Below are 17,016 nucleotides of genomic sequence, written 5' to 3' on the forward strand. Positions count from 1 at the left end.
ATAAAGGTGATGAAAGGAGAGACAGGAGTTACATTTAGAGCATCTAGGCTCCCTGATGACTGAGATAATGTATGTGCAGTGCTTTGAAGACTTAGTGCAAAGCTCTGCACGTCTACTAAGAAGCAAGTCCTGTTGAATTTAATGGGACTTTCAATATTTTTTCACATTTATTAAAATATTTCAAAACCGTAGCATTTCCTCTAGCAATTCTACCATATTTAAGTGCCGCGTTAAAAGCCTGTTTACACACACATACACACTCGCACACTTAAATTATTTACTGTGTCAATATTCTGCTAAATTAATAAATCAGAATATTTATGCAGGAAAAATAAATATATTTTTCGTTACATAGACTTTGTAGCTGTTCTCTTGGTTTTTAAAGAAAAGGCAGTCTTTAATTCAAAGACAATGCCTTCATCCAGCAAGCCTCCCGCACACCAGGATGTTATACAGCTGCCGCTGTGAGCCAGGAGTTCCCCCGCTGCACAGGTGATCAGCACTGTCAAGTCCTGCCAGTGTTGCTCACCTTGTTAGGAAAGGAGGGGGGGACGTGAGCCTCTGGAGTCAATCACCCACACCTCACACAGGCAATGATTGCTGTGAGAACAGTCAGCACACACCAACACTTGTTTCCACGTGTGGATTGCCCATGATGATTGGGGCAAGTATTTCTAAAAGGGATATGCTCTCCATGGAAGCATTGTGAAACAGATGCATGACATTTACCGCTTGTGCATTTGCCCCAATCTATTTTCAATTTTGGGGAAATGTTTCCAGTCAATTTATAGTAATTCTAATTCTGGGCAACCCCTCACCTGATGTGTGCTCCATCCTCTGTTAGGGACACCTGTTTCCGTCTCCATGCCAACAAATCTACTTATCCCTCCCCACAGGCTAAGATGCTTGAGAAGAATTCTTTCGCCTTAGGGGGCTAGCACAGGTGGCCTGCTTTGCTTTTCTGCCTCACGGTTTGCAGATCTGCCAGATCTCTGAACATGAGAGCTTTTGCCTCATTGTTATGCGTTTGGATATTTCCCCCCAGATGATGCTGTCAGAGATGCTGTTGGGAGGAACTCAGCTGTGAAGATGTTTGTTTCATAGGGCAGTAAATTATCTTTCTGTGGAGAAAGTTCCTGCGGGGCTTAATAATCAAGTCACTTCTCCTAACCTTCATTTACTTTGTGCTTCCCATTGTGCAGTACAGTGGTACCTCGGGTTACAGACACTTCAGGTTACAGACGCTTCAGGTTACAGACTCTGCTAACCCCTGAGTACCTCAGGTTAAGAACTTTGCTTCAGGATGAAAACAGAAATTGTGCTCTGGCAGCACGGCAGCAGTGGGAGGCCCCATTAGCTAAAGTGGTACCTCAGGTTAAGAACAGTTTCAGGTTAAGAATGGACCTCTGGAATGAATTAAGTTCTTAACCTGAGGTACCACTGTATATCACAGGTCTGGCCCAACAGAGCAGCTTCCACAGCGAGAGATAGGGGAGAAAGTCAATTCACGTTGCCTTTAAAACCAAATTTATCAAATGTACACTTTCCCCAAAACAATATGAGAACCTAAGCACAGCCATCCTTCGAAATTCACAGTTAACCAAATTTCACGATGCAGTTCCCCAACCACTGTTCACGAAAATGCATATGTTAGGGGAAAGTGTGCTTTTATTAAAAAATCACAGTTTGCTGCAGAGATGCAGAGAACTGAATTTAAGACTGGTAAAATGAGAAGCTGAGAAAACGGAAACTGACAGCTTCTTCCACCCCTATCTGTGCCATACTTCATGATACAGAAAAGAATGTAACACCAAGCAGGAACTTGCCTGTTATTAAGGGTGGGGGCATTTGGCTCTGTCAAAATAATACCAGGCATAAACCTGCAGTCTGCCTCCCCATTCCCTAATCAATAAATGTTAATCTTCCAGAAAACTTATCCCATTGGCCCAGGTTGATTGCAGTTTAAGGGGTGTCCGTCTCTCACTTTTCCTCTCCTTCTGCATCTAAGGAGTGTCATACTTCTTGGGCGCTACTGAGGAGATTTCACCCCTCCCATATCCAAGAATCTGCTGATGTTCTCTGCTGATTATCCAGAGAGGAGGGGCGGTTTCTGCTCTCTACTTATTCCGCTCCAGCCTCTCATTAAAGTGTCGAGGGGGGGGAGAGAGAGACTGAGTGTTAGAGAGAGATCGTGTGTATAGATAAGGTTGCTGCTAAGAGCAGCTGCAGACACTCAGTGCAGTTCAGCATTTTCGTTTAGACCTCATTTAGCTCTCTATATAGTTGTGTATTATAGTTGTAGATAAAATAAAGAAGATATTCTACAGAGCTGCTCTCCGAGTCATTTATGCTCTACTCTACTCTGCTATACTCTGCTGTGCGACGACTGTCTTCTTGTGGAAGTGAATTCGGTGCTCACAACTCTAAGCTGTGAGTCCACAGCACTTTGACCTGTTCCTGTGCAGAAGGTGGTCTCTGGAAGTGCTACCCCAGCTCGCCTGGCCCAGTCGGAGCTGAAGTGGATGAGTCCAGTTGGTGACACTGGCTCAAGGGCGATGCTGACAGCTACTAGCTCATATCTCAGACACAGCTCAGAGCTAGGCCATCTTGGCTTTGATAGGTAAGCCATGGTATGTACCTGAAGAAAAATCCTTGGAATAAAGTGGGCTCTGAAAAGAAGGAAGTTGGGGCAACAAATTTTAAACCTTAAACGAAATTTAAAGATAAAGGGTTAACGTGTGATATTTTACTGTATTTTTGGTTTCTATGGAAGCCGCCCAGAGTGGCTGGGGAGGCCCAGCCAGATGGGCAGGGTATAAATAATAAATTGTTGTTGTTGTTGTTGTTGTTGTTGTTGTTGTTGTCAGAACCAGCAAGCGACACTGTTGGGTGAATGAAACAACAGTTGCTCTACTCCTCTGTGAACAGGAAGTGACTCTTTAATGCGGTACTTCCTTTATGCTTCCAACTGGCTGTTCCACCATCAATGCTCATGGAAACATATTTTATTTCACCTGACACAGACCCAGTTCACAGTTCTCACCCATGTAGAATGGAGAAGGCCCATACATGCTGAAGCTATTCACATTTCTAGACTCCACATCTCATTAAGCACTATTTCTCCCATAGGCCATCCCAAGACCAAAGGACAAAATGTTCTCCCACCACCCAACCTTGTTCTGTGTACAGAAGCTGACTGGACCATCAGCTGAATCTTTTTTCAATCCTGACAATGATTTTCTCCACAGCACCTGAAGGCAGCTGGCTAGTTAGGGAGGTTCTGATCAGGCCACGTTACACACATTGTTCTGTCCTCCAATAGAAGGTTATAGCAAGGGGCTCAGAAGCTACAGCAGGGGGAAGGACTACCACCACTGCTCCAAAGCCTCTGCCATCTGTTTCATGCAAGCCCCCACTTCCCCTTTCCCTCCAACTCCCCTCTCCACATGCCTGCATGCATGCATGTGTTTTTAAGAGTTGGAGCCTGCAGGTAGGCACTTGAGTTTTCTATAAATTGCCCCCACAGTGTTTACCATGGACAGTGAGCCACTCAGCATCACAAGAGGTGTCATAATCCTCCATAGGCCTGTTGTAAAGATCAAGATTATACCTAAATGTTGTTTTCAGCTCCTTTTATCATTTCCAGCTTCAAGGCCATGTTGATGGTTGACAGTATGCTGCCTTTGAAGTTCTTGCCATGCTCTCCCTACAGAGTCACTGCTCACCCCTGAACCTTCCCTAAGTCTCCAGGCTAAGCGGCCCCCTATGTCTCACATCTAGGGCATTTTTCTTACATCTCTTTCTCTCCATTCAGGCTCCTGCTTAGTCTTGGGCTTCCTTCCTTTCACCTCTCACTTCAGGATCTAGTTCAGCTGGCCTCCACACTCCTTTTGCACATGTTCCACTTCTGGAAATACAGATACATTCATTATTTCCTTCGGACAGAGTGATATAGCTCACTGCCATGTTGTTTCAATAGTCAGCAGTTTCCCCAGCTTACTTGCAAAGCGATGATGAAGAACAAGTACTTCTAGCTTCCGCAGCAGGAGTTCTCAGCATGCTCAGTCAAATATTGGGATATACCATTCAAAACTATCATTCTCTAATCCTTTGGAATGAAACTAAAATTATAGTCAATTTGCTGATAACAGCCCAAATAATAGCTGCATTCCAAAAAGTAGTACATTAGCTAATTGAGGTTAATGGTAGCTGAGTTAGATTAATGGGTTCATAAAGCATGAGAGCTTCTGCTAATAGATGCTTTATTGTTTTGTTGGAGTGCATGGCTATAATTTTAAGATACATATTTTTGTATTTTACTTGTTCCTAGGAAATGTCTTGCAAATCACAGTGAATCTTTGGTATTTATTTCTGCTCTCTTGTTCTCTTGTGGTATTTACACTCGTGCATATTTTGATATGAAGCCCTTCACTAAATTTGTAATTCTATTTGGTTTTTATAGATTGTAATTTAATTTGGATTTTATTTTGATAATAATAATAAATATCTGATTGGGGTTTGCAGTGCATTTGGAAACGGAGAACTGAAGTGATGGCCATCATAGTGGCAATGCAATAAAAGTTCTGATCCATTATGCCTGTTATCAACCTTTGACTGCCCAGTCCCATGCATGGAGTCCAGTGAGGCCTGTTCAACATTAAGGACGTATCCTTCTCTTGGTTTCAAAGTTCAGGTTGTGAGTGCTGTTTGCTTATGAAGCCAAAACAGTAAAAAGCCTAAGGAAGGGAGGAGCACAGAAGAGAACACTGGGGACTGAGCATGCTCTGTGACCATCGAATGCTGACTGAGTCCTGAGTGAGGCAGTGGTGTGCAATGAAAAACTAAGGCGGCCTGGAATGGAATGAATGACATTCCACACTGCAACATTTTGTTGTTGATCCCACATGTAAGCTTGATCTAACTGAAGCAGCAGATTGTTGTGAACTGCCCTGTGATCTTCAGATGAAGGGCTATACAAATTTAATAAATAATAATAATAATAGATTGAGTCTCACAGGTGACTGGAAGGCCAGTCAATCACTATGTTCAGCATTTAATAAGGTCTCTCACTGCCATAGTTGGGATGGAGCACCTCATTAGCCTGCCCAGCAGACACACTGAGAACAAGTCACATGCAGCTGCTCAGATTTTTTAGGTATGAGGCAGGCAGAGTAGTTTTTTCGAGTAACACTGGTGTCAATAATGATGACTATGCTAAAAGAAAATGCCCTTGCAGTGAGAACACTGAGTTAGTGGAAGACAGATAATCCTGCCTAATCCTTTGCCTGCTAATACCTTAAAAACAAGCTACTCTCTTCAACTGGCACCAGAAGCATTTTGCTCTATTCAGCAGCAGCACCCAAAAAGCCTCTCTTCCTTTCGGCCTGTGGACAGAGCAAGGTCCTGAAGACAGGAGCTTTTATGAACATTTGATCTGCAGCTGAGTAGCTTGTTCACCCATTCAGTAATAGCTATTGCTGTTTTGTGATCATACAAGTGCCTCCTAAAACTGTCCCTAGTGCTCCAGAAACAGGTGGCTATGAGGCAAAAAATAATTTGGAGTGCAGCTGCAAACTTGCTTACATTCAAACTCTGGGAACTCTTCTCAAAGGCAAGAGTTAATTCCATGGCACACATAATACAAAAGCACCACAAGGAAGTCCTCTGTGTATGCATTGCAAAACAGCAACTGCAGTTTGTATCTGAGAGAGATCTATCTGCAGTTTCCATGTCAGGAAAATACAACGCAGTCACGGCACAAAGTCATTTTGTACCTCAGCCTCCCAAGGCTTACAAATTCAGCCACACTTCCAAAGCTTTATTTACATCAGTTTAGTTGTAACAACAGGTCCTACCAAATTACAGGATTTAATGACTGGATTGTTTCAGGTCATGCAGCTACCATTGTTGCAAAATGGGTTTTAAGACATTTCACAGCTCAAGACAATTGTCTTTCCAGCAATAACATGGGGTCAGGCTGCGGGTAGGGTCTGTAAGGTGGACTGCTCTATGAAATGCAACTGTGGCCTGAGGACAGTCATCCCAAAAACAGCGCTGTAAAGGATTGGCAGAAAATGAGGTGGCAGGATAGATGGAAAAGGAGCAGTGGGACTTGGATAGGGGATGAGGATTGGACTGAACAGCTGCATGGTTCCTATTACTCGCCACCTTCAAACATCTTCTTCCTGCCCTCCATGCCAGACTTCTCCTCAATGTTCTTCCTCCAGTCACCCACGTCACGAAGATCCTTCTCCTATGAGAGAAAGGGGAGAAAAATTCAAGTTTGGTCAATGTCCTTGAATGAAGGGCCACATCCATTTGCTTTTCCTTACACAGCCTTGCTCGACAGAGAGAATGCTACAAGCACTTGTGTAGGAGCAAAGAGTGCCAGTTATATAGGGCTGGTTCACAAGCTCCCAGCCGGAAAGGTGAGCATTGGTATCTATGAATCCCAAAACAGCATAAAACTCAACATAAAACACAGCAAGAAGTGAAAATGATTCTTCTTCCAGACACAATTCAGAGTCTTGGACACTATGGGTCGCACCCAATGTTGGTCTTACTGTGAGCAGACCCACCAAAATTAATAGACATGACTAACTTGAGTCCATTAATTTTTGTGTCTGCTTTAAGTAAAACAGAGTTGGGTACAACCTCATAATCAGAAAACCCTGGAAGTCAACTAACTGTACTGCTCTGGCAGTCACCTACTGCTTGCTGAAGCTGGATGCGCTTCCTGGTTCCTGTCATCTTCCAGCTGACTTAAAATGCAATTTTTAAAAACTCACTGTTGTCTGATTGTGGCCTTTTAAAATTCACCATTATCTCAGTAATGGTTCTTTATTACCATTGTTATCAGTGTGCTTCTTGGAGATGTTCTCCTTTAAGAAACCCACACAGCATGTTTCTTGCTGATTCATAGGAAGCAAACTAGTAGGTTTTCACTCTGACAGGTTTTGGTGGGAGTGGTGAGGGACGCAGGAAAAAATTGCAGGGCTATGAATAGTTGACAATTTTTCCTTTTACTGTGCACTGCTTGTCTTAAAGCTTCGTATTTTATTCTGGCTTTAATGGGGTTGTTGTTTTTTAAATCAATGCTGTAAGTTGCCTTGAGACTCTATTTGGAGAGGGGGGAGGTAAAACAGAAGAATGAATTTATGTTATTTTACTTGTAATCTGTGGCTTTAAATTAATGCACAACCCTATGCACATCTGCTCAGAAGCAAGCCCCGTTATGTTCAATCAGACTTATTCCCAAATATGTTTGCACAGGACTGCAGTCTAGATTGGACTGAAAAGTCATTGCCTTCATTTGTGCATCTGCAATTACAGTACTAGTAGCTACATACCTCCAAGAGGTATGTAATTTTCTTAAGTACAACCAAATATGATTGACATTGAATGTAGTACCAAAAAAGGGGGGGAATAAACAGCATCCCAGGCTTTTGCCCAACTGAGCTACTTTAGACAATTACCAGGTGAAACAAAAGAAAGAACCTGAGGCTAGTTGCTAGTGACAAGGAAATGAATGCAACAAAGAAGTAAGGGAACATTGTTAAATGCTAAACTGAGTAACTGGGCACTAAGGGGAGAAAGATTCCAGACCTGAACACAATGTGTCCGCGTCTTTGACATGTAGTTTCATTACAAATCAGGATTTGAGTAGACAGCTTTGCTAAATTACACAGCAAAGTCATAGTGGATGCTTCTTTTAACCCCTTTAGATACCTTTTCAGTGTCTTCCTTCTTGACTTGCTTCAGGTTAGCTCTAAGATCCATGCAGACCTTGTGTTTGGAGCCCAGAAGGGCACGTAGCATAGCGTCTGCAGACATGCGGACTCTCTTCAGAGGTGGCCTCTTGAACTTGCCCCTCAGGTCAAACAGTTTCTGGCTCAAATCTTCAAGCTAGAGGGAGAGGCAGAGAAAGAAAAAGGTGCAAGGGTGGAAAAGGTGACTGATATTAGATTAGGGGGATACAGCACAAAGCGCTACTCAATTATAGGGCACAGCCTGACAAAGTAAAGTATACAGAAATTACAGGACAGAAGCAGGCACTTGAGGGAAAGATACAAAGGGAAAGTAGTTCAAGGAGTTACACTGAAGGTATGTCTGTACCTACTCTTTTCTGTGTGATAGCCCACAAATATACTACAAAGATGTACTACAAATATATGGCAAAGACTGCATTTAATCTCAATAGTTGTCTCCTATCACTCTGCTTCTGTTCTCACAAAAGAGGAACTAACCCTCCCACAGCTAATTTGAACATTACAAAATGTAATTTGTTCCATGACTTCTTCCTCCTTTTTACACTTTTTAGAAAATTGGTGTCAATGTACCAATGCAACTACCCCTAGGAACAAGTAAACACTTTCTTCTAGGTGGCAGATGCCAGCCTTCCATATTTTCTTGGTGGTTTCTTATCCTACTGAACACACATCGTATATTTCAGGTATACCCTTTATGCACACCCTTAACACAGAAAGTGAGACCTCCGACAGTATAGAAATGTAATTTTGAATCCATTTGTGGAATTTTGCCTTTGTCCAAGAGCTATATACATGAAGTTATTGTATCCTTCTGGACCCAACCCACTCTTTTGAAACAAAAGCAGGACAATGAAGCCCAGAAATTGAAACACACACTCAATACAGCACAGAGCTGGATTACCTCCTTAGTAGTTTTCTGTAACTTAACCTCTGTGTCGTATCTTTCCTCATCAACCTCCTCTATCTTAGCATGAAGTTTTTTGCAAAATTCCTGTTGAGAAACAAGGAGAGATTATTAAAGAGGGTTGCTGAAACCCATAGGGCATTTCCTCCCCAGTCTTTCTGTGGGGAAATCTATATTTTATGTGTCTTCAGTACAGAGGTCTGGCTACACAGTTTCAGAAGTGTTCATAGTGAGTTCTTCAGTCCAGCTGCTTTTTTGAAAATCTGAGAACCTACATCAAGTAGAGAGCATTCTGACAATCCAATCCTGTGCCTGTCTGCTCAGAAGTAAGTCTCAATGAATTCAGTGGGACTTACCCATCCAGGGGTCTTTTACCTTTACCTACTTCCCTGGCAAATGTATGCATAGGATTGCAGAATATAAATATAATAAATAAGTGGGATTCTCTTATGCCACTTCATCCTTTCTTTAGGATGGTGTGTGTGTGTTACTGAATTGCTAGTTTTGCATTAAAGTATGTCCTTCATACCAAGGAATCCTGATTCACACCTGATGTAATTTACAGCTTAATTCTTTTTCTTTACTTACTTCTGTGGGACTTGGGTTTGTTGTCAAAGCAGAGCTAAGGAGAACATTCCATGAGCACAAAATTTGTCATTGTATGATGGAATACTCACCCCCTCTCTGTCTGCCCCAAATGTCCCTTAAATCTGTTCTGTAGGTTCCCCTAACCTTCCAGAGCAGATTTGGGGATATTGTGGGGCATGAACAAGGCTGGATGGGGGGGGGGTCCCATTGCACTAGTGCTAATCCTTGCCCTGTTACAACCACTTAGCTGAATACTGTCCTTAGTTCATAGATGTGTCCCTAGGATTGCACTCTCAGCCACCTCCTTCACTGGACTAGATTCCACTGTAGTACAAGGAACCTGCTATGTGGTTAGATGCAATAATGGCTACTTGCATAGGCCCTGCTGAGGGATATGAATTATGTTATCAAGAGATTATTGAGCAAGTCATGAAAAGTGGCAGGGGCATTTTTCTTGGCATGGTTGAGTCTGCTTTCCCTCAATCTGGGACACTGCTTCAGAGCTCAGTGACCAGGGAACTGTGGGACAGGAAGAGATGTGGGTGCAAAATTTTCAGGAAAACTCAAGACTCTTGGTGTATCCAACCATAAACTGCAGAAAAGCAGCATATTCTGGAAAACACATTGTAGTTGCTTCTTCATACCTCATGTTAGCACAGATCAGTGACACACATAAACACTTTTTTTAAAAAAAGCAAAAGGTTCTGTGCCTTTGAAATGTGTATCTGATATAGGAGGCTCCCTTACGCAGCAATCCTAAGCCAATATTCCTAGAAGTAAGCCCTACTGAACACTATAGGCCTTACTTTTGAATAAGCACACACAGGGGTGGACCGTTGTTTACAACAACAGTCACTCAATGTGCAGAAGCAATGACAAGGCCAGATATATAGGCGATTCTGAGTGAAAAAAATCACATGGGAGCTGAACATGACGAGGTGTGTGTGTGTGTGTGTGTGTGTGTGTACAGCCCTAGAAATACAGTCCAACCTTACTTAAATGATGCCTTTGCTTCAAAAGCAACATAGGAGCAAATAATCCATAAAAAACACAATAACAAATGTTGCAACGAAATATCTCAACCTTGACCACTAAACAACACTATGGATTCTGATAAAATATCCTATGTCAGGTTTGAAAGGAACCTGGTGCCCTCCAGCTGTTTATGACCCCCAACTCCCATTATTTCAAAACACTGGCTAAACTGGCTGGGGCTGATGGGAGTTGGAGTCCAACAACATATGGAGAGCTACACTACCCCATCCTTGTTCTATGTAGCTGTTTCTACCAATGCCATTGTATCATGAATGATCAGGCAAAGTTGTTAAGCACAGATGTGTTCTAAAAAATAAATTAAAAATCACTGTCTGGACCAATATGCATTCACTCACATGCTCTGTGAAGACCTAGTGTGAGATTATCATTTACACAGGCATGTCCAGACCTCTGGGTTTGAAGATTGTTTGGAGCAGGCAATGGACTGAGACCAAACTAGAGGTGAATGAAAATAAATAATAGCCATAATAATAATAATAATAATACCTTTATTGCCACTACACCTTAGAACTACACCTTAGAACTGACACCCTATGTTGCAGTTCTTGTGCAGCAGTGAATGGAGGAGATTCAATTATTACCTGCAATTCTTGCATGGAACTTGGGAGTGACAGAGGTGGACAGTGCTCTGCAAGGTAGTTGGCCTTTTCTTGTTCTTTGGCTACAGCTTCTTTTTCAAGTTCACCAGCAGCAATCTGGAGCATAACACTCTGGAGGATAAAGTTGGGACAAACACAATGACTGGAGGAACAGAACGACTTCTCAAGGCAATCGTCATCATACACAATGATACACAAACACCCACCAGGGTGAAGTGCTGGGCACAGAGAAATGGACTGGGCAGAGCCAGCATGGGCCTAATGGGGAAAGGGTAGGATGGGGTTTGGAAGCTGTGGCCCTCCAGATTTTACTGAACTCCCAACTCCTATTAACCCCAGTCAGAATAGCCAACCATAAGGGTTGCTTAGAGCTGTAGGTCAACAATATCTAGAGCAGGGGTCAGCAACCTTTTTCAGCCATGGGCTGGTCCACAGTCCCTCAGACCATGTGGTGGGCGGACTATATTTTTTTGGGGGGGGAATAAATAAATTCCTATGCCCCACAAATAACCCAGAGATGCATTTTAAATAAAAGGACACATTCTACTCATGTAAAAACACACTGATTCCCAGACCATCCGCGGGCCACATTAAGAAGGCAATTGGGCTGCATCCGGCCCCCGGGCCTTAGGTTGCCTACCCCTGATCTAGAGGTTCACAGGTCCCCCATTTCTGGTGTAGGGCCAGGGTTTGTGCTCTGCCATGACTTCACTGGGTGGTCTTGGGAAAGCCACCGCCCCTTAGCTTGTATCCTGTGTAAAACGAATACTATAATGATTGGATTCAGAGTCAAGCTAGTTGTAACAGCAGATGTTCTGTTTGCTTAAACATGCAGCTGCACCAATCATGTAGAAAGAGAGGGCAGGCGCTGATTTTAACAATGAAAAGGATCCATATGTGAGAGGTTCAAAACCATACATGCCCTCAACACACATACACTTGTGGATTATGTCCATGCAGTTTCTCTCCCTGAGCACCTTTCTCCTCAGATCAGCTCCAGTATCACAAGTTGCCTCAGCTTGGCAAAAAAAAAAAAAACTTGGGGGGAAAGGTGTGGTGGAAAAGTCTCAACACCATCCATCCATCTGCCCCCTTCCCTGTTGACATATGGGCGAGGGGGCCTCTTTCACATGATTGTGGCAGCTCTGTGTCTAAACTGCCATCATTGCTGCCACCGCCATGGCAAGTGTGGGGCTGTTGTACTTGAAAAGTTAAACATGGCAGACGCTGTGAAGCAGGGGTGGGGACCCTGTGCCCCACCGATGTTGTTGAGCTACAGCTCCCCTCCAGCATTGCCAGAGGTCAGGAATGGCGGCAGCTGTCATTAAGCAATATCTGGAAGGCCACCAGTTCCCTATCCATGCCGTCAAGTGTCTGACATTTTAAAAGAGCTCTTGTAGATGAAAAGCAACGATAGAAAAGGGTCTTAGTGTGGAATAGTCAGGCCAATTTTCTGTAGATGTCAAGAAGCCCGTTGGAAAAGGGGCCACTCAGGCAGAGTTCAGTGCTGTGAGGCTTAGAGCTTTTTACCATCCACATCTCTTACCCAAGGGGGAAAGTAAGAAAGAAACAGAAGTCACTTTGTTAGGAACGACCAGAGAGAAAAGGTACCTTGAGATGCTGCCGGCGGGCAGTGATTGCCCTCTTCCTTTTCTGAAATGGCAAGAAGCAAAATGAGAAAGAAGTGGGTTACTTAAGTGTTTTGTCCTTCTCACAGTCACAGCCGATTTCTCCCCCTCCCCCAGGCATGTCTTTTGACATTGCTTCAAGAGGCAATTGGGTATAGATGTCAAGATTTGCCCTTGACTGATGCTAATTGGACCCTTTGCTTCTGCAAGCTGGCTCCTCATAACAACAGCACATTCTATCTCTGGTGCTTTGGGGCAGAGGGAATAGCCATTCATGTTTTGAATAGCTCCCTGACCTGCTTGCTGTATTTTCATTTGAGGGCATCCCATCCAAGTCATGAATGTTTAAGAAATCTGATAAGGTCACCACAGTATGGGGGGCAGCCAGACCAGAATTTGGCCTTTTAAAAGTGACTTTTAAAGGCAATGGAAAGACTTGGCTCTACTGCAGTAGGCTTTGGTCAAAATCTATCATTAGTCTTCCTACGTATGCTATGAGATGCTTCTTCCAGAAGCCCGTTTTGTAACTCTTTCTTCTGCAATTTATCCCTATGGGAAAATCCATTTCAATACATGTGGTGGGGACTAAGCAAAAGAGAGGGGAAGTTTGCTCCCAAGTGAAAAGAAAAGAAACCAAATACACCAGTAAGAAAAGGAACCCATATGGTAAGTCATATATGCTTAGATGGGCCCTTCTTCAGCTGCTCTAGATTTCTGAGGCCTAGAGGGTGGTTACAAAACTCAGGGCCTTTTTAGTGGTTTCCCCTGCACTATGAAACTATCCATCCAAGGATGTCCACCAAGACACCTCTCTTCTGTTAGGGATCTGGTAAAATAAAGATAAAGCCCTTGAGGAGGGTTACCTAATTGTTAAGACTGTAAAACTAATGTCTGTTTGTTCTCTTGTATTAGTTGCTTAATTTTGATTAGTGGTCTTAATTGGATGGCTTTAATGGTTTTAAACAGTTGTGACTGCAGTTTGCTATGTTATGTGTAAGCTACTTTAGGGATCCTTTTAGATAAATAGGAGGGATGGGAAACAACAAACAAACAAATGAATAAAGGCATAGATGCTCTCAACAACCACCACCACAACAACCACCTAACACTGAATAGTTCAAAACCATCACAGAGGCAGACCAAATGTGACATATTCTGCTACAACCAAAATTTGGGCTAGCAAATGTTCCAGTTACAACAGTAAGATTTTTGGAGCAGAACAGGGACCTCACCTACTCCATTTCGGCAGCTTCTGGTATGGCATAATCTTGTATGCCTGCAGGCCTCTGGCATGGCAAGGGGGCAGTGAGATCACTGACTGCATCTTGCCAAAGGCCTCTATGCTTGTGAGGAAAGGCCTACTGTAGCCTGAACATGCTACTTCGCATGCACAGAAGCATCCAGTCAAGAAGGGTCAGTGATGCCCTTGACCCCTTGCTATGTCATAGACTTCAGAAAATGCACAGCAATGCTCAGCTTCACCTCCACGCATAACCAGGTTGCATTAGGCCTCTCTGCAGATGCCCAGAGGGCATTCCAAACTCCACAATCTTCTCTAGAGTTTGGGCAGAGCAGAAGTAACACATGCCTTGCTCTGCTAAAACTTTCTGAAGGTACATAAGGTACTCTTTAATGTCCTAGAGTCCTAGACCATTGTTACTAATCTCAACTTCTAGTCTCTCTGCTTTCACTGCCTTCCATCAGGATGAGATTAGATGATAAATGTGGACAAACATATTGGCAGCTTAAAGAAGCAGGGATCAGCCTTCTGGTCAATGCCAGTCCCTAGAGCTCCCCTCTAATAGCTCTTCTGTGAGTAATCTATTAATACCCACAGAAGCTGCTAACACAATTTCTAAGTCAGCCTGGCAAATAGGTGTCCATATTTCCTTACTGCAGTGTCAGCAATGGCAAACAGGAGAAAAGGAGCCCCCGAAGAGCACATCATCCTCTTGTTGGATTTTTTAAAATACCACTATTGAACCACCTATTATTATAGTAGAAGTAGTAGTGTACTAGGGGGATGGCTTTGAGTGAAACATAGTTGTGAGCTTTGCATGGAGGATCATTGTTGGAAGCTGCCCAGAGTGGTTGGGGAGGCCTGGCCAGATGGGCAGGGTATAAGTAATAAATTATTATTATTATTATATTATTATTATTATCATTGCACACCTTGGAAGTTCTTTGACGGGGGCGGGGCAAGGCAACCCAGTATCAGAGATGGGGGTGCAAGCTTTCCTATGGCATCGTTCCCAAGTGGGACAGCATTTCACTTCTAGTTAGAACCTTTCATTTATGCAAGAAAAATGAAATGGTTGCACTAAAGGGTGCCACTGAGGAGAGCCTAAATTTGCATGTACATAGGCAGACGCAGGCGCGCGCACACACACATACAGCTGTCTCTTCATTTCCATAGCACCATTCTAGATTCCATCTTGTGATGGAATGTTGGGAGGGTGGAATGGAATGTTTGAAACTCGCTTATAGAGGAGGAGGAAAGACAATGCATTTTGGTTGATGAGTAATCTTCACTGCCCTACAAGATCTTATCCAAGAGGGCAGAGTTTATCCCAGACTGATAGCATGACCATGCCAATGCTCTTCTGATCCAAAGTTCTACCCATGAACCTCACCCCACCCACCCCAGCCAAAATAGAAAGGGAAACTTACTTCTTCACTGGTTTGGGAGAATGAAATAGACACAAGCAGAAAGCAGGGAAGGAAAAACAGATGGTTAGTTTCGAGAATAAAAAGACAGATTCTATGATCCAAAAGACTGAGTATGGCGCAATCGGGGCAATAGTGGGTGAAGCATTTTTTGCAAATGTTAAAATCCCACCCATCTATTGTTTGGCAGGGAAGGAAGAGGAAAGAGAAGCCAGATAACCAGAAGAATTGTAACTTTTTGAAAGAGCTCTTTGCACACAGCTCCAGCCTCTGGGTGGCATGGGGGACGGCCCAGTGCACACGATCTATTTGCATGTGCGTCTCTCCATCCAGCTGGTGATATGCATAGAGAAGCCGATGCAGCACATGCGCTAGACAGATGGGAGTGCAGAAAGGTATTACTTCTTGTTGACGGGATTGAAAGAAAAATTGTAGCTCTAGAATTGTGTTTTTAAAAATGTGGCCCACAAAATATACACAACAGTAACTTACTCAGACATCTTGGTTTTGTTGATGAGCACCTGCAACAAACCAAAGGCATATATATATATTTAATACAAGTGTATTGTTTGGATTAAACAACATTGGTCACTACTAGAAAATAGAAATTGGTTTGTACTTATTGCCCAACTGTTCCCCATCTGCTGAGTGAGGAAGTAGTTGCCAAATTTATGGAAGGCTGCCAAATACATTTCCCCCCCCCCCATATAATTTGTATTAATTTTTTCCTTTTAAAACACAACAAATCCAACCTTACAATAACAAACAAATATATTCTTTGGTCAGTCGCAATGAGAAAAGCCTATCTATACCAAGCCTTCCAGAAAACTTGGAAGTTTTAACCCTTGTAGAAACACTGTGTGCTGAAACCTCTGCAATAAACTCATATTGCAGCCCGTGTGCGGAGAAAAAGCATGCTTTGCTACTTAGTCAATAGCCTACATTTTATTGCAAGTGATTCTTATCAGTACATGTATGCATTCTACTGACTGCCATAATGGTGGTAACCACAGAAGTACACAGCTCTACATTTAGGAATTTGTGTCCATTTCAGCGGCTTCCCGGGAACAAGTTGCATTAAACTTTAAGGTTTCCCTGTATTTTTGTATTGTTTCAAATCGATTATTTAAAAGGTATGTGCCTCGCCCAACCCCCACCAGTGTGTGAACTAACTACTTTGCTATCTTTGGATGGCCATTATACTCAGAATGAGACATGGAAGAGTTAAAAGATGGCCAGAAAGGACACCCCCGAAGGCCATGGCTGACCTCCCGAAAGAAACCTTATCCTGAAAAATGTGTAGGGCCTATCACAGAATGGAGAAGAAAGTGCTTCTAAAAATGGCTTGCAAAGGAGCTGCAGCTGTCTCCTTGCCTTTCCTAGTGACTCAGGAGGGCCAATGAGGGGTGTCATTGTGGTAACCGCAGGTGGCAAAGGTGCAAATGACAGTGGGCGTGACATATACTAGAAATAAAACAAAATACAAATAAGGAACAACAGAGGGAAATCATGCCAATCATCAAAATAGACGTTTGTGTAATTTGCAGTTTTGTATCCTTTCCGTACTTTCTACAGTATATCCCAACTTGTCAGTTGCCTTTTTTGCAGAAATGTCAGCATGCTACTTGTGAAACCAGCGCCACTCAGACTCACTGAAAACAAAGCACCCTATTTTAATCATTTTCTTAGCAGCAAGTGCGAAAAAGGTCACGCGGTCAAGCATTACATCTTCCCCTTTCTTCTTCAACAAGTGGCTTTTCCATCTGCTCCCTACCGCCCCAAAATTGCTTACTGAACAGAGAGCA

The 17,016-nt window shown here is 43.1% G+C and overlaps 1 protein-coding gene across 1 annotated transcript; it reads right to left on the bottom strand.

Annotated features, from left to right (window-relative positions):
- Positions 1–5,803: 5,803 nt before the first annotated feature.
- On the bottom strand, positions 5,804–12,686 carry TNNI2 (troponin I2, fast skeletal type). The gene is made up of 5 exons (XM_081904607.1): positions 12,528–12,686; positions 10,899–11,027; positions 8,671–8,760; positions 7,729–7,905; positions 5,804–6,253 (listed from the first exon to the last, which is right to left on the bottom strand). The coding sequence occupies exons 2-5, from the start codon at positions 11,019–11,021 to the stop codon at positions 6,158–6,160; spliced, it is 486 nt and encodes a 161-aa protein (XP_081760733.1). The 5' UTR covers positions 11,022–11,027; positions 12,528–12,686; the 3' UTR covers positions 5,804–6,157.
- Positions 12,687–17,016: the final 4,330 nt, after the last annotated feature.

Source organism: Podarcis melisellensis (assembly GCF_964234715.1).
Source record: "Podarcis melisellensis genome assembly, chromosome: 1".
Taxonomy (NCBI): Eukaryota; Metazoa; Chordata; class Lepidosauria; order Squamata; family Lacertidae; genus Podarcis; species Podarcis melisellensis.

Coding starts and splice junctions, on each gene's coding strand:
- TNNI2 (XM_081904607.1), bottom strand. CDS start 11,021: ATGCTCCAGATTGCTGCTGGTGAACTTGAAAAAGAAGCTGTAGCCAAA. Junction 7,906..8,670: donor TACAGAAAACTACTAAGGAG/GTAATCCAGCTC, acceptor CTCTCCCTCTAG/CTTGAAGATTTGAGCCAGAA. Junction 6,254..7,728: donor AGAAGGAAGACACTGAAAAG/GTATCTAAAGGG, acceptor TTTCTCTCATAG/GAGAAGGATCTTCGTGACGT.